The sequence below is a fragment of the Polyodon spathula genome, chromosome 22 (genome assembly GCF_017654505.1).
Source record: "Polyodon spathula isolate WHYD16114869_AA chromosome 22, ASM1765450v1, whole genome shotgun sequence".
Lineage (NCBI taxonomy): Eukaryota > Metazoa > Chordata > Actinopteri > Acipenseriformes > Polyodontidae > Polyodon > Polyodon spathula.
Genome location: NC_054555.1, coordinates 13,832,160 through 13,854,777, shown reverse-complemented (window position 1 = coordinate 13,854,777; position 22,618 = coordinate 13,832,160). Strand labels below are relative to the sequence as shown.

The 22,618-nt window shown below is 37.6% G+C and overlaps 1 protein-coding gene across 13 annotated transcripts in view; it reads left to right on the top strand.

The window, feature by feature from the left end:
- LOC121297190 (collagen alpha-1(XXIII) chain-like) overlaps positions 1–22,618 on the top strand; it is a 240,114-nt gene that overhangs the window by 174,812 nt on the left and 42,684 nt on the right. For 8 of the 13 annotated variants that reach the window (XM_041223311.1, XM_041223304.1, XM_041223309.1 and 5 more), the window contains exons 4-6: positions 4,694–4,701; positions 6,171–6,197; positions 20,158–20,184. In XM_041223311.1, coding sequence (XP_041079245.1) covers positions 4,694–4,701; positions 6,171–6,197; positions 20,158–20,184 — 62 coding nt within the window. The remainder of the gene's footprint in view (positions 1–4,693; positions 4,702–6,170; positions 6,198–20,157; positions 20,185–22,618) is intronic. The other 5 variants (XM_041223312.1, XM_041223305.1, XM_041223306.1 and 2 more) reach the window with 2 other exon arrangements.

The window sequence follows — 22,618 nt, the reverse complement described above, 5'->3', positions numbered from 1 at the left end:
GTACATTTTCTAGTGGATAATTTGATTAGCAATAGTCAACAAGCAGTTATCTGACTGTGCAACAGTTTTTTGCCATGCTAGGTTTTATTTTTTAATATTTTTCACTTAGAAAGGCTACATAAATTGTTTACAGTGGTTTGCAGAATTATTCACCCCCCCCCCCCCCCCCCCCCTTGCAAAGTTTTCACATTTTGTTGGCACCTGAGCCTACTCCACGACGCTTTCAAATTAGACTTTACATGTAGAATCTACACAAACTACTCCACATAAATAAAATTTAAAAAATGCATGTAGAATATAAATGAGTAAGATTTACATGGAAAAACAGCTTAGTCTCAGTTGTATAAGTATTCAACCCTTTATTTACTGCAGCCCTAAATCAGTTCAGGTGCAAATGATTTGTTTGATCATTCATTTGATTTTGTTAGGTCACAAAATTAGTGAAATGGTTTCAGCCTGTGTGTTCTCAAAGTGGTTTAACTTGCAGATAATTTCCCTTCGGTATATAATGACTTTCAAGCTGCAACTCATATAATGATCGAACAAAGCAACCACGAAGACCAAGGAGCTTTCAAAACAAGTCAGGGATAAAGTGGTAGAGCAGCATAGAGCAGGAGAAGGGTACAAGAACATTTAAAAGGTGACGATTATCCCTTTCAACACAGTGAAGTCCATCATCAAGAAGTGGAAGATGCATCATACAACCCAGACACTACCCAGATCAGGTCGACCTCCCAAACTGAGCAGCTGGGCAAGCAGAAAACTGGTTTGGGATGTCACTCTGAAGCCAACAATGACCTTGAGAGATCTGCAAAGTTCGGTGTCTGAGATGGGAGTCAGTGTTCACACTTCAACAATAAGCCGGTCCCTACACAAAGCTGGCCTGTATAGATGGTTGGCAAGAAAGAAGCCATTACTCAAAAAGCCTCATCTTAAAGCACATACCTAAAGGTTTTGTGGTCAGATGAGACAAAAATATAACTTATCGGTCTAAATTCTAAGCGTTACGTCTGGCGCAAGCCCAACACTGCACATCACTCAATCAGCAACCTGTTCGAGTCAGCCAAGACTGTGAAACTGTGGAGGAAATTCACATTTCAGCAGGAAAATGACCTGAAGCACAAATCAAAAGCCACACAGGAGTGGTTGAACAAGAAAAGAATTAATGTTCTTGAGTGGCCTAGTAAAAGTCCTGACTCAAATTTATGGCGAGACTTGAAGATTGCTGTCCATCGACGATACCCAACAAACATCAGAACTGGAGCAATTTTCCTGTGAAAAATGGGCAAAAATTTCACCATCCTACTGTGCAAAGCTAGAGGAGACCTGCAAAAGTTGCTTCTACCAAGTACTGAATTAAGGGGCTGAATATTTATGCAACCAGTACATTTCATGTTATACATTTTCTTTGCAGGTTTTACTGACATTTAACCTCCTCATATAACATAGTTCAGTTTAACCACTACAGCTTTGAATAAAAAGTTTGTTTGAAAAACTGTGCACACATAATTTGTAATTCAACAAAATATGATATTATTGGTAGGGGATGAATACTTCTGCAAACCACTGTATACATGAGACAGAAGCCCCTATCTCCAGTACAGTGTACAACATTGATTCAATGAAGAAACAAACATGTATTTGTAAAATGCAGTCTGTTAAGGATTGTCTACTACTCCAGTTCATTGTAGTGGTAGAGGTTTGTTGCCACACTATTTAAATGTGTGCTGATACGCTTCTCTGAAGAATTGGTTGCACTCAAATATACAGCTTTAGCAGCCACATTATCACTGACAGAACAATTGATACTTTCCTAAATGATTTAATTGAACTTTAATCTTCAGTAAAGTGCCTATTGTCTGTTTGCCAGCTGATCTCTGCATTAATTCACAGTGTAGAACTGTGCTACAGTCATGTGAGGTAATCGACTAATTCACAGTGGCGAGCCAGAGAGTGCTACAGTCACGTTAGATAATTAGTAAAGCCACTTAGTGAAGTTGTGTACATTTGTGTTCAATATGGATGAACCATCTTAAAATTATTTCTTATGTCTTATTTAGAAACTAAATAATTATTTGTGACCACAGTGCTACTTGCACCAATGGACTTATATATGTACATACAGTAGTTCCTGTGCTAGACTACATGTTTCCTGTGAATTTATAAAGCACAAGTCTAAGCTTGATATTCCATTATAGTGTGATTTTAGCTTTAAAACCCTCTTGATACATCATTTTCAACAAAAACCTTTCATCTCAACTCCATGTTCCTGAGATGCATATTGATGGACATCATGCAATAAGGTCAAGTTGTGTTATGAAGAAAGTCTTGCTGAGTACAGTGCAATGTTAACCCCCTGTACAGGAATATAGCACAGTCATCACCACCACTTCACTATGAAGTCTTTATGTTTAGAATTGGTTAATACTGAAACACAGGAATGTTTTGAATAGTTTTCAGCAGTTTAGGAAATTTGGCAGCATCTTAAGGGAACTGCTGATTGTGATCTAGAACAGTGTGTATTTCTGTGAGATGAAAAAGGCTAAATCAAGGGACTTGGACTAGGATCGGAAATAGCTTTTCTTTTGATTATTATTATTATTATTATTATTATTATTATTATTATTATTATTATTATTATTATTGACATGTAAGTTTTGTAAATAAAAATAGTTTCTTGAGCATTCCGTCATAAACGGATTACCATCTTATTTCACAAAGACGATTGCATAACCATGCCTTTGAAATATGATTACAATCAGGTTGAAAGATGAAAAGAAACTACGCAAATCATTTGTGACTGACAGAAAGATCTCTTGACAGGATCCCTGCTGAAATGGAGTAACCCAGAAAAAAAAAACAACACTCAAATATATTTGATAATATTTCAGATTAACTTTTTAAAAGTAATTTTAGAGTTTTACCAGTCTGCGTATGGTATGTGAATATAAACAAGTCTGTATGCTGTCTACACTCCACAAGTACTTCCACAGGAGTACCCCATAGAAGGTAGTTGATACATCCAGTGAACAATTCTCTGAAGCCGTTAGTGATGCAGTGTGTGAGTAGATGCAGTGCTGGTGCTCTTGTGTCTCTGAAGCCCTTAGTGATGCAGTGTGTGAGTAGATGCAGTGCTGATGCTCGTGTCTCTGAAGCCCTTAGTGATACAGTGTGTGAGTAGACGCAGTGCTGGTGCTCTTGTGTCTCTGAAGCCCTTAGTGATGCAGTGTGTGAGTAGATAAAGTGCTAGGGTCTCTGATTGATTTGCTCAGGCAATGCATCCTTCAACATTATTGGCTAAAGGCAAATTGTATATTTTAAAATTAACTAACTGCAACTTCAATTGATTCCATATAAGAGAACACACAGCCGTTTATTTATTTATTTATGTATTTATTTACTTACATTTCAGATGAATAAAAAAGCATTGCTATAAAACAATAAAAAGTATCTTTTTACAAAGCAGGGTTTTTTACCACTTCTTATTAATCCCACCTTTGTAATGTTTATGTACTTTTCTGTTTTGTTTTGTTTCTGTTTCTGAAGAGTTCTGTCTGCTTCCCAGAAATAAAAACAATGGAGCATTTCATTTTAATTAAATCCATTGAAGCGAACTATAGCAATAAAAAAAGATATACAGGGTAATTTAGAAAATAGGTTTACCACATCAATGACTTGGTGTGTTACTTACTTTCTAATCACCCTGTACTCTCGGCAATAAAGATGAATGTGGTAACTATTTTCAAGCCCTGTGTAGTTAGTGATGGTCTGTGTACAGTAAGCGCCTAACATTGAGAAGTCACTGGAACCTTTTGAAAAATCTGATTAACTTCTAGGCAGACTGCAAACAGCCATGTTGCTTTTCTCATAGTGGAGTCAGACAGAATGTCTGTCTCTTGTGAATGTGAAGAGACTGAATGCTAGAAGATGTTCATTTCTGTTAAACATATCTATCTGAACACAAAGCAAGGGTTGTCTTTTGTCTCTACATGAAGAAATGGATTACACCATTGAATTTGACTAGAATGCTTGCAATTATCTGATGGAGTTGAGTTTTCTTTTACAAATCTACAGTTTTCTTATTCAGCTTCAAAACTGAAGTCGGTTTGGCTTTGCTAAAATGTTATTGGAGACACACATTTAAACAGCAAGCGAAAAGATAAAAATCCTTAATGACATTTCATTTTACTAAACATTTAACTGAGATTTATGGGAATCTTGCATTGTTTTCAGATTTGTTCCAAAATGTACATTGTAAACTACTCTAATTGATACTGTTTTTGAAAATGAACATTTCAAATCAATATAAAATTGAAGTAATGACTATAAATCCCTCCTGTCACTGGATACATGGTCGGCAACACAAGCGAGTGTCCTTCGTTGTGGAAGTCACACCAAACACAGCAGTAGTGTATGATCGTTTAAACATGGAATCTATTGAACCTGAGGTATAGCTTTATTCCTACTGTGTACAGTGTATGTATAATGTCATTGTCAAATAATAAACACAATCAAGTTTAAGTTCTGTTTTTATAAAAGTTCAGTAATGATATTTGCAGTAACAGCATTAAATAATTTAGTCACATATTAGTGGGGTCACATTTTTGTTTGTTCTAACAGCGCCCCCTGATTTAAAATGCTATGATATATATTTAAAGAGGTATTCATGATTTCTTTTGTTTTTGTCTTTCAGGGCCTCCAGTAAGTACTGTGGATTCCCCTCATGAATTGAATCCTGCAAACAGGAATGCTTTATTTACAGTCCTGGGCTGTTTCTTTTTAAATGTGGTACTGTTTGGGAAGAAAATTGATTCCAGATGATACAGTTTCAGTTGTAGACTGCAGACCGATATTATTATTTTTAGTTTTGTTTTAGCCACTTCCCGCTATACCCCAAGGGGTTTACACTGCACTGTGAGGCTACAATCACTTTATAAATAAGCTAAGTAGGCAGTGCTTTAGGATACAGTAGGCCCTCTAGAATTCGTTAGAGCTGTCATTGTAAAAGCCTTCATCACCTCTTTTCCGATGACTACTGCATGAGGTTAGTGTGTGAGTCATTGTAAATAACAAGTCCAGTGATTTTAAAGTAGCAGTTTGATAATGAGGTTGGTTATTTTCTCTGTAGGACTCTTTCCCCATGATTACTGTAAAAGCGTATTATTTGCAGGTGCCTTTACCACATGGTATAAGATACAGTAGATGACGAGGAAGAAGACGTTTTTGTTCATTTTTAAAGGTGTTGTACATGTTCTAACTGAAAAGGGCTGCTCTGCTGTCTGCCCACCTACAACACCAGAGCACCACCAGGGGCTTGTCTGAAGTACTGTAGCGTGCACGGGGGGAAGGCAGCAGCAGGGCTGGTAAGTGATGTAATCACATGCAAAGACATAAGCCTGATATACACTCCTTGCAAAGGAGCCGGCTCTTTTGTACAGCGGTATCGGTGCTATGCTTCAGTGTGAGAGGTCCTGGGTTCGCACCCGCCCTCCGCCTGTGTGTGGATTGCATCGCCCTGTGTGAGGCGCATGCCTGCGGGAACCGGGAACGCTACAGTACCTTCAGGGAATTGTCGAAGTGAAAATAAGTGATGGCAGAAGTACAATTTGAGCAAGTTTGCTAACCAGTGACATTTGTGAAACATACCATTATTTGCCCTTTTCCTAATGTTAGCAGTGGTACTAGACAACAGTTTGTGGGATTGGAGTTAAAGAGCATGGTACAACAAATTAGCAATCTTGACTTCCAAATTCACTTTGTATCATATTCTGTTTCAGTTATTACAACCTGTGACCTCAATAGAGCTCTCAGAATATGTCTAACTTTTTAATAGTCATGTCTGATGCATTATTGGTCACCCTAGTGTAAATATGAACCTGTTCCCCTGAAGCCCCCAGGGGATATAACAAAGTGTTAATGGTTACACTGTGTACCAGATGTATGTGGAGGTCATGATTCACCAGGATGTGGTGACTGTAAGTGATTGTAATGAATCTAAACCAGAATTATTATTCTGATATTTTGCTCCCATTATTGGGAGCTCTTTAACATGGCTACATGCTAACAGTACTAGTGTTATGGTGTGGTGGTTGTATTTGTTACTACATCCTGACTTGGAGTGCATGTTTTTAACCATTCTGTTTGTTGTGTCCTTTATTTCATGCTCGCAGGGAACACCAGGACGAGATGGCTACCCGGTAAATAAGTACTTTTAGGATGTCTCTGGCACCTTCATCTAAAGCCATCTCTCTTCCACACACACTTCTCTGTTTCTCTGTCCACTACCTCTCTATTGTTTCAATCTTTCAATATTCTTTTAATCCAGTTTTCATGTTTCAATAGGGTTTTCCTGTAAAATGTTATGAAAACAAATCCATTGCAGTATACCTGACCTAGAAGATGCTGCTCATTACCTCTTATACTACTGCTGCGCACTGGAGCAAAAGCAGGCCAGTATGTAGAGAGGTGTAGTGACAAGTCAGTCCCAGTGGGGGAAGAGACACTGTCTGAGCCCAGAATAATGAAGCTGTTATAAGACCTTCATTAAATTGGTGCTAACTTTCAAAAGTGTACGTTCAAGACATATCATTGGGAACTTCATGTCTCAGCTGTAGCACTGTTTCTAGTGAGAAGGTTACTATTGCATGTAAAATAGATTAAAAAAACAACTTTGTTATAAAAATGTGTGCCTCCATCCACTTACATTGACTGAGCATAAGCATCTGTACTACATTTACAGTGCATAATAGTCTTGAAAAATGGTTTACATATAATTACATCAGGTAAAGTGGCCAATAATTACATGTGCTGACAGTGTTCTTTCTACTTGATATTATTTGGATAGTTGTATGTTAAATCTTTCTCTCTAAAATGAATCCAACTTTGCTTTGCAACTTTGCAGGGAGTCAATTGCCAGGCAGTGTCTCATTAGAAGATGCCGTCCTTCCTAATCCATTCACAAACACACACTGCTTCTGAAAATCAATTCTAGCAGGTGACTGAGAGAAGAGATTGTTGCTCATATTTACTTCAGTCAATTTGGCTTTCACATGAGGTGGGGCTGTAGCTTGGCCTGGTGCGTGAATGCTCTGTTTGTATGTGCGGTTAGCATACATATCTGGTTGATTTGTTTTTCTGCCAGATGGGATCGCTCTACACAGAGGTCCCCCACATTGTTTTGCCTTGCAGTAAATAAAGATTGGGCTTTGTACACAAAATGTTATTCCCTCTAAATAGTTGGGCTGCTTGCACAGCTGCCAGAAAGTAGTAGGGAAGTCTCATCTGGCCTGTGCTGCCAGAGAGTGCTGCAGTACTTGATCAGAGCTGTTGTAGTGGGGAAGTCTCCCCAGAATGAAGAGCTGCTGTAGTAGGGAAGTCTTCCCTGGATGCAGAGCTGTTGTAGTGGGGAAGTCTCCCCTGGATGAAGAGCTGCTCTAATAGGGAAGTCTTCCCTGGATGCAGAGCTGCTGGGGTAGGGAAGTCTCCCTGGCATCTGTTAGTCTGTTGCATGGCACAGCAGTGTAATGTTCTAAAGATATGTGTTGTCATTCCTTTCAATAGAAATCTCAATTTACTAGAAGTTTTATACAGAACATTCTATGGATAGCAATATCCTAATAAGGATTGGCTAGAAAGAATTTGCATCATACCACCAATAGCTGACTTGCATTAACTTACAGAAAAACTACCATATTTATCATTTCTGATCTGAACAGTGGTATATCTTAATACAGCAGGATTCATACACAGATTTAAATGGTGGCGGTATTTAGATCTGCCATTGTTTTGATTATTAAAATAGACGCCAATAGGCTATAGCAGAGTGGCAAAGTATTGTATCCTATGTGATGTACCAGTAAGCATGAAGTGATTAAAAAGAATGACATGACACACATTTCATGAACAAATGTAAAACAGTCTGTTTAATAAACAGTCTTGTATGGCATGTAAATTCACTATAGCCAGTCAGTAACAACAAACAAGCTGAGGGGGGAGTGTGGCACACCGGGGCGTTTCAGTGTGTCTCTAACCTACAACACATCTGCAGCAGTTTAACTAACATGTAACTCCATACTTTATCAGCCAATAGCATTACACTTTACCATATGCAAATACCAATGAGAACACTAAATTAAGGACTCGGAGATGCGGTGATGAAATTGTTCCATGTAAGCCAGCAGAGACTAGGGGTTGTGAGGCCTTAACAGGTCACAGAGCACACAGGAAACAGGGACAGCACAGCTGGTGTTAACACAATCCTGAAAAATGACATCTACCATCTGTAAGAGTGAATTAGTAAGACACTAAGCAATGCTGTCGGTACCCAGTGTTCCTTAGTTTTCGGATCAGCAGAGAACGATTTCTGCACTGGCCTTCAGAATATTGTTAGACTTGCCCTCTAGTGCCAAACGTGTGCAACAGAACCATTATTGATTTTGTACCTCTAGCTCTAGTATGATAATAGCCTTATAGACAAGAGTGTAATATATTTAACTATTGAATCAGGCTGTGCTTGGAGCTGTCAATATACTATTGTAAATGTCATTTGTAAGCTAATAGGGCTTTAGAATCTGTAATCTTTCGCAACAATCAGATTCTATACATATAATCTGTGGATTTATAATAGCATTATAACTGACTTATAATAAACATCCAACCCCATTAACAGAATAGCGCGGCAGCCTGTTGCTGAATGATTTGATTAGAAAGAAAGTGGAGGCAGAAAGTGGAGGCATCTACATTGGACATGTAGATGCAATCTTAGATAGAGATAAGTACATATTCTAAATACCCAACCTATTTGTTTTAAAGGTGTCGTTTCCCCATGCACTCCCTTTGTTTTGGATAATGTATAGCAGGACTAGTGTTGGGGGACACTCCAAGTTCAGTAAAGAGATTTCTACTGTACTTGGGCATTCTGCTGATTTATGATTAGGATGATATTAATAAAGAAAAACCTTCTCTGTTATCTTCTCTGTTAAACCAGACAGGTCAAGAACGACAGTGGTTCCTCTGCCTCCTGCTGTTTAGAGTCAGAAGGGCTGTCTTGCATGGCAGTGTGTTTCCACTGCTCATCACAGATCGGTTTCCATTAATCAGACAGCACGCTACAAAGCCTATTCTGTTAAACATCAAAAACCGCCCTGACAGTCCTGACTTTGTGGAAAGACAGATTATTTCTAAGGCTGTGGATCATTTCAGCACAAACCTTTATTGAATTAGACATAGAACAATACATTGCATGAGAGGTTTCAAAGGGAGGCAGTAGGTTAGGGAGTTTGTCTTTGACTCTGTTTATCTTTGGCTCAACCCAAGGCAAGACTCAGTCTACCTCACATTGTGATGGATATAACAAAGTATGTGGCAGTATTTTAAAAGTCTGCTTGCTCTGCAGAATGTATTCAGAGATCAAAGTGTGATTGTACAGTTTCTAGCGAGATCCTTTTGTGGCTGGAGTAGGCTTGCATTTCTTTCCTGAGGTTTACGCCACCGTCTTTTTTTTTAATTTCCCCCTGGATGATTGAGTATAGATTTCCTCTGAGAGTTACTGTATCAGCAGGGCCTGCTGCAAGGTTTTTGGAACCTGTGAAGGAATAAATTATCACACTTTCTTTAACTTGAAACATGTCTGCTCTAAAAATGAACTATATTGGCATTCTTTAACCTGTTAAGGCCCAGTGACCAGAGAATGATTGCATGCCTGCTATGGCAGGAAATGTCGTTGTGGTGACGTCAGGCTAGTAGGCGGAAGAATAACAAACCAGGTAATTGCAGTTCAAAGGTGCAGCACACGCCGTTTTTATTTTAAATACAAAAATAAATAAAATATTTAAACAAAACAAACACTGCTCACAGAGCACAGAAAATAAGTATTCAAACAAAAACAAATCACAAACATAGTAATGACACTTAAGATCCGGCAGGGCTGTAGCCTTCATGGATCCTTTTAAGTTTCAGTTTTGTTTTTAGTTTTCTCCTCTCGGTCTCCCGTTCTTCACTTCTCGAACACTCATCCCGAAGCGCACAGAGCTGCAGGTATTTCTGCAGGTGACCATCTCACGATTATCAACAAATTAATCACTTAATTCGGGAGATGGCCACCTTCTGCACGAGTTTTTAATGTGGATGGGGCTTCCCATCCACCATGCAAAACAAAAATGCACAGCCATGCAGTCATATATACAAACAAACATCATAAACAAACAACACAGCTTTTGCCGTAAATTAACGATTATATCTATATATATATATATATATATATATATATTATATTATATATATATATATACTATATATATTATATATATATATATATATATATATATATATATATATATAATAAATAAAACAAAACAAAAAACACAGGGGCGGAGGGGGAGACCCCGTTCTAAAAATATACACTGTACAGGGCTGCTTGCCCTGTTACACCTGCATTCCAAATTTTATAGGCAGAAACTAAATTACTTCCTAGCAGGAAGTAATAATGCAGCAATGTCACAGCTAACAAACTTTAGCTATATAAATATTATTTTCTGTGGATCTCAGACTTTAAGTAAAAGAAATTGATGGGTAGCTGGAGCTACATTTGAGTGTTTCCAATGGAAATGCTTGATCTTTTGTAAGTTTATTTGCAATATAGTACAGCTATCGCCAGTACCTGAGATGTCTTGGTATGATAGCAAGAGCATGTGCACTAATTAATACCAGGACTTGGCAGCAGAGTTTACAGTTGTGTAAACTTTGTCAAGTAAGCTCTGTCTATGAAGTTTTACATTAAATGGTCTGTATTGCATTTTGACATGTGCAAGAATAAACCTGAGTATGCAGGTCTGCTTGCTTGGCAAACCGTTTTTTTCTTTATTTAGTGTGCAAACAAAGCATAAGGTTGGACCAATAATTGATTAGCATGATATTAGACACAATTTGATTGTGCTTGATTATTTATTGTTCTGAAAGTAACTCGCAACTAATGTGAGTTAACATGATAATTGTGCTTATTCTGCTAATTTTTTAGCCAAGTATTGCTCACTGATAATGTCATTATCATCCAGCACCAGCAATACTTGAAAGTGGGTCAGCTCTTTCAACACACCAGACTGATATGCCTAAAACCAGTGGCGTGCTGTGACAGAATCTACTGGGGTAGACATCCTAAGAACATAAAGTTTACAAACAAGAGGAGGCCATTCGGCCTATCTTGCTCGTTTGGTTGTTAGTAGCTTATTGATCCCAGAATCTCATCAAGCAGCTTCTTGAAGGATCCCAGGGTGTCAGCTTCAACAACATTACTGGGGAGTTGGTTCCAGACCCTCACAATTCTCTGTGTAAAAAAGTGCTTCCTATTTTCTGTTCTGAATGCCCCTTTATCTAATCTCCATTTGTGACCCCTGGTCTGGTTTAGAATTTTGAATGCTTGAATCAGGTCGCCGCGTAGTCGTCTTTGTTCAAGACTGAATAGATTCAATTCTTTTAGCCTGTCTGCATATGACATGCCTTGTAAACTCGGAATAATTCTGGTCGCTCTTTGCACTCTTTCTAGAGCAGCAATATCCTTTTTGTAGCGAGGTGACCAGAACTGAACACAGTGTTCAAGATGAGGTCTTCCTAATGCATTGTACAGTTTTAACATTACTTCCCTTGATTTAAATTCAACACACTTCAAAATATATCTGAGCATCTTGTTGGCCTTTTTTTATAGCTTCCCCACATTGTCTAGATGAAGACATTTCTGAGTCAACAAAAACTCCTAGGTTTTTTTCATAGATTCCTCTTACAATTTCAGTATCTCCCATATGATATTTATAATGTGCATTGTTATTGCCTACGTGCAGTACCTTACACCTTTCTCTCTTAAATGTAATTTGCCATGTGGCTGCCCAGTTCTGAATCTTATCTAGATCATTTTGAATGACCTTTGCTGCTGCAACAGTGTTTGCCACTCCATCTATTTTTGTGTCGTTTGCAAATTGAACAAGTTTGCTTCCTATACCAGAATCTAAATCATTAATGTAGATTAGGAGCAGCAGAGGACCTAATACTGATCCCTGTGGTACTCCACTGGTTACCACACACCATTCTGAGGTTTTTCCTCTAATCAGTACTTTCTGTTTTCTACATGTTAACCACTCCCTAATCCATGTACATGTGTTTCCTTGAATCATTACTACATTCCGTAGTATGCGGGACTTTGTCAAAAGCTTTCTGGAAATCTAAATAAACCATATCATATGCTTTGCAATTATCCCTTATCGATGTTGCATCCTCAGAAAAATCAAACAGGTTAGTTAGGCACGATCTTCCTTTCCTAAACCCATGTTGACAGCATCCCAGGATACTGTTACTATATAGGTAATTTTCCATTTTGGATCTTATTATAGTTTCCATAAGTTTTCATATAATAGAAGTCAGGCTTATTGGTCTGTAGTTACCTGGTTAGGTTTTGTTTCCCTTTTTGTGGATCGGTATTACGTTTGCAATTTTCCAGTCTGTCGGTACAATCCCTGTGTCAAGAGACTGTTGCATGATCCTATACCCCTTTCACACAGACTAGTTATGGCGGCTCAGAACCGACACTGATGCGGCATTTTGGTCTGTGTGAATTGCCTATACCGTCACAGAGCCTGTCCTATTTTATGCCATCTCCTGAACCACCTCGTAGGGTGGTTTAGAGACGGCACTGAACCGCCTTACCTGTAACCATTGCTATTCCATATCACCTTTTCTGTAACAACAGATGGTTCCAGCAGTATCTCTTTTTTTTTTTTAATTGACAGCAACCGGTGTCAGTTTGGGTATCTGTGGTGTATACCTCCCTTTTTTTAACAATCTCGACTACGACGTCTCCGTTTTCTGATGACATTTTTAATAAAAAGTGTGAAAAGCAATTTGAAATATTACTTTGAAGTTCTCTATATCATTTTTAATAGTGGTCTCTATAATGAGCAATATTGCAGGAAAACTATCATATTTATCTCCCGCCTCTGCTCACTAATGATTGGACAGCTGCAAAAAAGGGCTGATCTTTGACTTTCCCATTGGTTAAACTTACTCAAGACCTTCCGTCGAGGCAGAGAATACCTTCATCTGTTTGTCCAGCCTCCACTCACTTATGATTGGACTGCTGCTGAGAAAATGCAGATCTTCTATCGGTTGATCCCATCGCAGCCCTTCAGTAAAACATTAGAGCATGTTTCGCAGCATAAGTGAGCACTGTAAATTGACTGCTGGCAGCAGTTTAGTTGGTGCTCTCTGGTCAGCAGAGAATACCTGGAAGGCCCAGATGACACACCCCTGCCTAAATCTAATATTTTCATGTTTCAGTACTGGAGCAATAGATTGAGTAATCTTCCTGAAAGGGTTACAACTAAGGAGTACAGCATGTTGCTGTCATGATATTGTACTGGCACAGCACACATGAACGAATGGGCCTCTACCAAAGCATATGCTCTTAATGTTAACGGATACTCTTGGCAAAAAAACTAAACTCTGATGAAGTATGTTTATTTATGAGATTTGTTCCTTCTCATAACTGGAACCAGTACATTGATTTAGGCTTTTGCTGAGAGATTTGTCTACTTCAGTTTTATCTTGGAACTTGCATCAACTTTCAAAGGAAAGTGTCCTTCACCTAATTGATTGGATGGAAAAACAGGTGTAGTTGTGGCACAGCTACAGAATCTTCCTCAATGGTGCAACAATACTAGGCTTACAACTGTTTCCATTCGTCTGTACTGTAGTTGTTACAGTATTCATCCATGATATTCCAGTTATGAATTGGCCTTCTTTTTTAAAGTTTAATAACAGTTCCTGAAAATCATCTTCATTGTTGTGATTTATATCAAGTCTTATTATAACAGAAATCTTTTTGCCCAGTTTTCAGCCCAAACTGCACAAGATCTCTCATAACAAAGAGAAAGCCAACACACAGCATATTAATGTGGTTTTAACTGGGAGACCAGGCAAAGACCATGCAAAAATAAATTCAGTGTTGTAGCAACAGAATTAAAAACCTTGCAGAATCAAAACAAATCTAAACATAGTATTGTATTTTAAAGCAAACTGTGTGTGTAGTACAAAGGTGAATATAAAAATCCAGTGTTCCATTCTGTACAGCTTTAAATGCATTCAGGCAGATGTATGCTTGTTGCCCTAGCTGGTAGTTTGTTCCTGCAGTCTGAAATTCATTAGTAAGGGAGGATTGATATCCCCCAGTCATTTGTATACAGAATGGCCTTTATTTGCATTTGTTGGTATTTTCAGCAGCTTCTTGCTGGTGAAAATTCCGACCCCATAGGCAGAGGTGTCTCCGCATTCAAGCGTGACTGGCCCATTGTATTCGAAGCCAGGCTCGACTTGGTTGACAAAACTTTGGGATGCTGTGGAATTGTATCAACCGCTTTGTTTTTTTAGGTGCCACCACAAATCCAACATACTTTTCTTTAGTAAAAAAATATATATTTTTGTGGTGTCGGCTCCTACCGCAAAGGGTGGTCCAATCGCGCCAATGTGCTTTCAGTACAGTGGTTTGGAAACAGTGACTACAATTTTAGTTTCTTTTTTTTTCCATAATGAAGTGCCAAATGTGGAATAGCAGTTCTGTACTGAGGGGCAAAAGGCAGCTACATTGGGATGAGCCACTGGGAGGCTGATTGTGATGTCACTGATTTTGAATTTCAGTTGAATAGAATTCCGAGATGAACTGTAGGTGAACCGTGATGATGTGAAGAATACAGCACGTAAAAAACGGAAAGCAGCATGGTTGATGCATGAATAGGGTTTCTCCGTGGTGTCGTGGAATACAGAGGTAAAACGTAGGCTCTGATTGGCTGAAAGATGCTGAGCAGTCTATAGTTAAAGCATCATGATGTCTCTTAGCACAGTTCTCTTACCAAACTGAACCAGATGATGTCACCTCCTGTAAGAGGCACTATACATCAAATCTAATAGTAACTAGTAGAAGCATCTTTCACTGAAGCATCAGTGGCAGGGCATGCTAATTTGTAAGCAGCTAGTTTATTGTTTCACATGTAAAGGAAATAAACAGATCTGAGTTGTATTTATACAGAGTAAGAACCTTGTCTCTTCCCTCTTATTACAGACAATTCAAATGCCTTTCTGTTTCAGAACAACAAGCATTTATTCAAGTCACATAATAAATAACAGGCTTAGACATATTTACACACATATCCAGCAACTAATGAACATGAAAGACATGTTAATCCATAAAAGCTAAATATGTTATTTATTTAAAAAAATAGTCTGCATATATTGCAGATAATCACCACCGACAATTATTTAAGAGCACAGGATTGTGCACAATTGATTCGTGCTGGACATAAATCTAAACCAGAAATAATTTTAATAGAAAAAAGCATTTGACTATTTTCCCAGATGTTGGTGCTGTGCTTGTAATGTGTATAAGACGTGCATTAGAGTTCTGAACCCACACAATGAACGCTGTATCCAGAAGCACCGATTCAGAATCAATTTAAAAAGTTCTAATTTGTTGGCACAGTAATAGCTAGAAGCCTGAATGCCTTGCTATTTCTAGTGCAATTTAGATATCAGGATACATTGTTAGATAACCTTGTTTTTATAGTCTCCTGTATCTTGCATGCCTGCTGTCCCAATTAAGCGTCTGTAACTATAAACAAACTGGGTTGTCGGTGTAAGAGGGCAGAGCCTGTGCACAGACCGCTAACCGAGCACCTTAACCACTTTGCAAAGGAGCCAGGCTCATCTTCATGTGCAGCTCTAGAACTTTAAACCTCATCTCGTTGACACAGAATTCATAAAGGCAGTAGTTCACCCATCATCAAGGTTTTCCACCTGATATCCTGGTCTGTAGAATGCACAGAAGGCTGTGTAAAGACATGCATGAATTATTTTAGTGTAAAAATAACTGGAATTCCAATAGCTCTGTTGCCATTTCATTTGTTTTATTGGTCTCACATGCGCCCAGATTTTTTGGCAAGAACTCATTATTTTCCATGTTAAGGAATGAAGTTCACAAACTGCTTTAAACAGTAAACATATCAAATACAAACGGAACTGTCAAAAGCAGATGGGTGTCATAATTAGGGGTTCTGATTTTCCAGATTTTATTTTCTGAGTAGTGCCCAAAATACTGCAATAAATTACCCTCATTTTAGAGGATGGTTTTTAATTTGAGCTGACATCGCGAAACCTGGGCGAGAAGATTTGATCATTTAAATTAGTTTTTTCAAGCAGCAGCTTAAAGCTGGACGAGTGTATCAGAGAGGCCACGCTCGTACTGACATACAGTGATTTTATAAAGACCTGTAACATTCTTGGAACTGTAAGCGTCATTCTGATATGTTGCAAGTATATTTCTGAATGTGCTACAATTGATATTAGACTTGTTGGCTTTTCATAGATGCCTTGTCCCCAGTCAGGCACATGCAATTGCATCTACTACCTTTTTGCACATTAACAGATGCCACCATGTTTTAATGTACTCAGGTCATGGAGGGTGATTTATTTTGGTATTTTAGGCCTGGAGATCGGAGCCTTGACTCTCACTGTGAGGGATTGGTTTGCACACAGCCTTCACTGTCATTAGTGTCATAGAAATGTTCTCTTCATCAGCAATGCTCTATTCATTCCAGAGGCTCTTTCACAAGCATGTAGCTATATATTTTAATTATTTAAAACTATGTGTTCTTGTGAAACAAAGTTGCTTTTAACAATTTCAGAATGGGTTAGTGGAGTTTACAAAGGAGCTTATGCTGAACAGCATGTCCTAGCATAACTGTTTCCATTCCCAATCCCCATTGTCCAAATAGAAATTCACTTTACAAAAACATAAGCAGTGTTCTATGCTGACAGGATCACCATCTTCTGTAAATCAAACTAATAAGCTGAAATCATGCAGCAGTAATGGGCTCTGTTCCAGATCATGTGTGCATGCTCTCTCATCGTAGCCCTGAGCGTGAGTTATAAAAGAAGGGAGACCACAGCCTTCTGCAGCCAGGATTCCATTTGAGACCATGCAAATACTTTACATCAACTAACTGGAAATTAGGTAACTTGAAAACACTAGCAGATAGAGAGAGTAGGTAATGTACTCAAAGGAGACACACTAGTATTGTTTGTCTGCACTTTTTTTCAGATGATGTTGTCTGCAGTTCTTTTGTGAGATGTTCTTAATACTGTCTAAGTGGTCTAAAAAATTGATCATAATGCTGGAGATTATAAAGCATTGAAGCTAAGGAGATATATATTGTTATATATATATATATATATAAAAATGTACAGTGCCTATAGAAAGTCTACACAACCCTTGAACTTGTTTTCACATTTTGTTGTGTCAGTTTCATGCATCTAAATGAGGATTTTTTCCACTTAGTCATTTTTTCCGAGTCAGCACAGGGGTGGTAGCGGTGAGCTGAGCCTAAAAATAATTGGACATGACTAAATTGGGGAGAAAAATAAACAAAATAATAATTGGTGACGACTAAGTTATTTATTAAATACAAAACTGAAAGATTATAATTGGATAAGTCTCCATCTCCCTGAGCTAATACTTGGTGGAAGAACCTTTGGTAGCAATTACAGCTGTGAGTCAGTTCGAATAGGTCTCTACCAACTTTGCACACCTAGATTTGGCAATATTTGGCCATTCTTCCTTACAAAACTGTTCAAGCTCTGTCAAGTTCCTTGGGGAGCGTTGATGGACAGCAATCTTCAAGTCATGCCACACATTTTCGATTGGATTTAGTTTAGGTCAGGGCTTTCAAGGACATTTACAACTTTGTCCCGGAGTTCTTTTGAAAGTGTCTTGGTGCTTGTGGTTGAATTATTGTTTTGAAATGCACTACCCAGCATAGGGCATGTCCAAATTTTAAACTGTAATTGCATTTCAGGTTTTTGGTGAAAATGATATTTATAACCCTCAAAGGATTATTATTATTATTATTATTATTATTATTATTATTATTATTATTATTATTATTATTATTATTATTATTTTATTAACAGGTAATATAAAAGAATTTCTGTATTATGGAAATGTTTGATAGGGACACCACTACCTTTATTTCCTTCATTGAACCCTGTGTTTGGTACCAAGTTACCAGTTCAGATGGATTTATTTAATTGTAAGACCATCGGTTTTAAAAAGAAAAACTCAGTGTGACAACTCTTTGACAGTGATTATGTTTACTTGTTGTGGTTTTGTGGGATATCACAAAGGATTCTGGTGTGAAGAACTTAATTTTAGGCTTTCCATAGATAGTTTACCTGAAAGTCAAACTTTGGTGTCTGTGGTCTATAGGTCAGCACCAGTCTTTATCTACAGAGTAGGGGCAGTGAGATATTCATTACATTACTCTGAACTGGGGTCAAGCTTTGTTTTATATTAAGGAAGCAGCCATTATGTTTATTTAACATCCCCCAGCAATATTGACATTGATGTTCAGTTCTTTGATGGCAATACACTCTTTTGCATTTTGATTGTATTTAAAACTTTTTCTTTTGATCAAATTCTGCGAGAGTCTACAGTTAACAAAATTAGATATGTTATAAAGTGGGGCATCATTCATTTCAATGGGGCTTGACTTAATTAATTTTATGATTTGGTTTCCAATGTAGTCCACAACCCAGTACAGCTTGTTTTAAGATATATATTCATAAAAAAATAGATAGTTAGAGGAACTTCATTAAAATCACAATCTGATGCATTAATATTGAATATTATCCGGTAGCTAGATTTTGTTTTAAAACTGGGATTTCACATTTTTATTAATAAATCAAAATTAAGGCACCATTTCATGTCAACAACAGAACCCCAGGCTTTCCACGTTGGAAAAGGAAAAGTTCGACTGTTCTTGATCAGCTTGATTACATTAGTTCGGCTGCAGTAAACTTTTTCCACAAAAGTCGGCTTTGATTTATATAATTTGTGAAAGAGGCAGACGAAATGGATCCCTGGCATTAGTCAGAGTTACCTGCAGGGTCTATGTAGGGTTACAGAGGGCTGAACCGTTCAGCTTGCCTGCTCACTGTCAGCTGCTTCACAGTAAAGCAGAGACAGGGCTGCAGTGTGTGTATTAGCAGCTTCATTTCAAACCATATTTGGCTTTCACAAATAATTCAAATGTTTTAACCTGTGTTGCAAGGGGGGACGACAGCAGTCCAGAGTTAAGAAGTGAATCAGCAACTGAAACAATTCTACATCTAGATTTGTATTTATTTAAAAACACTTGAGGTAGAATATGTTTTAATTTGCTTGTGGACTTGACCAGTATCGTCGTTCCTTCGTTCAGGGCTAGGGCTCTCTCCTTGTACGTTTCTGTGAGCCCTCTTTACAACTTCAAGATCTTCTTTTAAAATCCTGTTCTTTCACTGTTTCTTTAACTTCTTTTAACTGTAACGTGTGAGGAGCTTCTGCATTGATTTCCATTCATTCATAGCCAGAATAATGTGCTATATTTACAGTTAAACCTGTCTAATCCAGCCCCTCTGCAAACCAGTGTCCTGTATAATATTACATCATTGTGGGTCCCGACCAAATCCCTATTAAAACAAATGGTGTGGTACCCTCTACAATCCAGAACCTGTCTATTCTGGAGTCTGGCATCATTTGTAAGTCTTGTTTGCCTAAAAGCAATGGAAATTTGAGTGTCAGTCTGGCAGTTTATAATCAAGTATGTTTCATGAATACGGTACAGTAAAAAACCTTGTTTGCATAATGGAGAAAGGAAATCATTGCAACCCTTTAATTGCAGGATACATCTGGACTGTACATCTACTGTATGTATTGTAATAAAGTTATTTAAACTATACAAATATTTAGTCATTTATACTTTAGGTTTACAGTATTTCTGTAAACCATCACACTAAACTCCGGTCCCAGCGATGCCTGATTAGACAGGTTATGTTATTCTGGTAAACTATTTAATAACATTTAATAATAATATGAGATGATATATCTTAGTATGAACACGTCCTTTGTTCCAAAACATCTTGTTCTCAAATCGATCTGCTGCTGTCAAAATTGTCACGCTTAGTCTACTATGAGTTCATTAGAGCAGCATCTTTAGTTTTAGGGTTAGAAAAAGCAAACCCACAGAAAGGACACACTCCCCTGCAGGGTTTGGCTTGCTCTCAATTAAAAGTTTGTTATTGTTTTTTTAGGGTCCACTTGGTATGGATGGGAAGCCGGTGGGTATCAGTAATAGAAATGTTCTGTTATGATTTAGATTAGAATGTGATTTTTATTTTATACACACACACACACACACACACACACACACACACACACACACACACACACACACACACACACACACACACACACACACACATTATATATGTATATATATGGCTCTATATATATATATATATATATATATATATATATATATATATATATATATATATATATATATAAATAATGTGGTAGAAACTTGTTTTATTAATGGAATGGACCATTTTTCAAGATTTTAAAACTGTATAAGGATAAGCAACCCATTTCATGTGTAGAGGCATAAACTACCCCACAGCTCTGTTGAAATACCCCACAGCTTTGTACAGGTATCAGTGTTGTACCTAACACCAGTGCATATGCATTCAATATTATACTGTTTCTGATTGGTCCACAAGTAGCTTCAGATCTTCTTTTTTTTAAATCTGTTCATTAACCTATTTATGATGTTGTGAAATCATTGAGTGTTTCTTGTTTTGGTTTTGCAATTGCTCAAGTTTTGTGGTTTATGTTCTTGTTTTGCTTGGTCTGTGTTGAGGTGCTGATGAGTAAAGGAGCTGTTCTTCAGTTCTAGTTGCGGGTTGCATACATGTGGAATACAGGCTAGATCAGGGAAAGTGTTTTATATTGGAAAGCACCAGCACCATCTAGTGCACTTTATTCAAAGTGGCAAATCACTAGATGCTGCTGACTCTTCCTTTATAAAGACAAGCCTGTTGCAGGCAAGTAGAGGAACTCGTGAACATGGAGGAAAACGCCTTAACAGTGAATTGTCAAAACAGTGTAAAGCACGGAATTTGAGTGATTACAATAAGAACCACTTAGAGTGATTGCAAACACAATGAAATGTGAAGCTGCTTACTCTTTCAGTGAATAAAACATTACTCTCCAAGCTACCACTGCCCCTCACTTTCAGCCTGATTCATTCTGTCACTGGTCTAGTCTTCATTGCACATTGTAAAATTGTTAGGGAAGTAGAATATATGATTACCATCACTTTATGGAACAGCACCTATTCGTCTAGCTGCAAGGTAAATGATTCCATGGACAATTTCTATTGAACTGTTCCTGATGTCCAACAGCCATGTTTGTACATGAATAAGCTACATTATTACAGAGATTAATCTTGAAGAATGAAAATAAGGCATCTGTTTTCATATATGTGAAAAGATAATGGCATGGGTGTGGCATGTTACAAGATAATAATGGAACTCCCAAGTCAATAAACAAGTTGCATTATTACCAAGGAGCACACAGCAATGCAATTATAATGATTATACTATCGTGTTTTAAAGTAATTGTATTCATGTATTAACAAGGGAGTTCCATTATTACCAAGGAACACACCACAGCAGTACCATTATCACAATAATGCTACAGCTTTTTAAAGTGTTTCTATAAGGTTGTTGTCCACTGAAACAGTTCACCCTATGAAAGCAGGACTCAGGCAATGCGGCTGACCTCCATAGAGAACAATGGGATAGTCTGGATGTTATAAAAAAATGAGTTCATATTCATGTCGTCTGCCTGGCCCCACCACGTTCAGAGGGATTTCTTGAAGTTTTGAAAGATTTTTAGTTTGGTTTGTTTTTATATGTAGACAAGGTCAGTGCTGCACATTATAATGTGCACTAAGAATGCTAAACATTGTAAAAGCCAAGAAAGAGAGTTGTTTTTAACCTAAATACTATAGTGCTGGTGCTAAGCATTGCTGAAGTGTTCTAGCTCTGGCTCCTCACACATGCAACCCTTCTGAGCATCATTAACTGAACCATTAAGATTCTTTTAAAGGAGCAAGTTAGCTTGACTGACACTACTGTGTTTAAATCCTGAAGCAACATTTGGCTCTGTGTGAGGTTCGTTCCATCTTGATTGTTTCCACCGCTATACATAAATAGAACACTGAATATGTTTTAAATGTAACAATTCAATCTGTCAACTTCAGATTGGCTTCAAAATATATACAGATTCCTTGTGGCCAGATCTCCCCGTAACAATCCTTTTAAGCTGCACCATTACACACAAAAAAAGTCTTATGTTTGTCGAGCTATATAAATAACTGACAGCAAAGACAGAATGCACAGCTGGTGGGAACTTTAACAGTTTGAGAAACCTGTGTTAGCTTTGCCTTCAAAGCATTTATCTTTGATTTAGGAATCAGTATAAACATATGAAGGGAGCTCAGCATATTCAAAGGCTAGCAATCAAAAACATTTCATATTCAACAGTTACTAGTTAAAATACTTAATACAATGTCTCTGACATACACATACATTCGTTATATAGGTTTCAGATGTGCACTTTTGAAAGAAACATGTTATAGCAATCATGTATTTTCATATTAAAAACATGACATCTGGTCCTACACAAGGTTAAAGAAATATTTGTTTA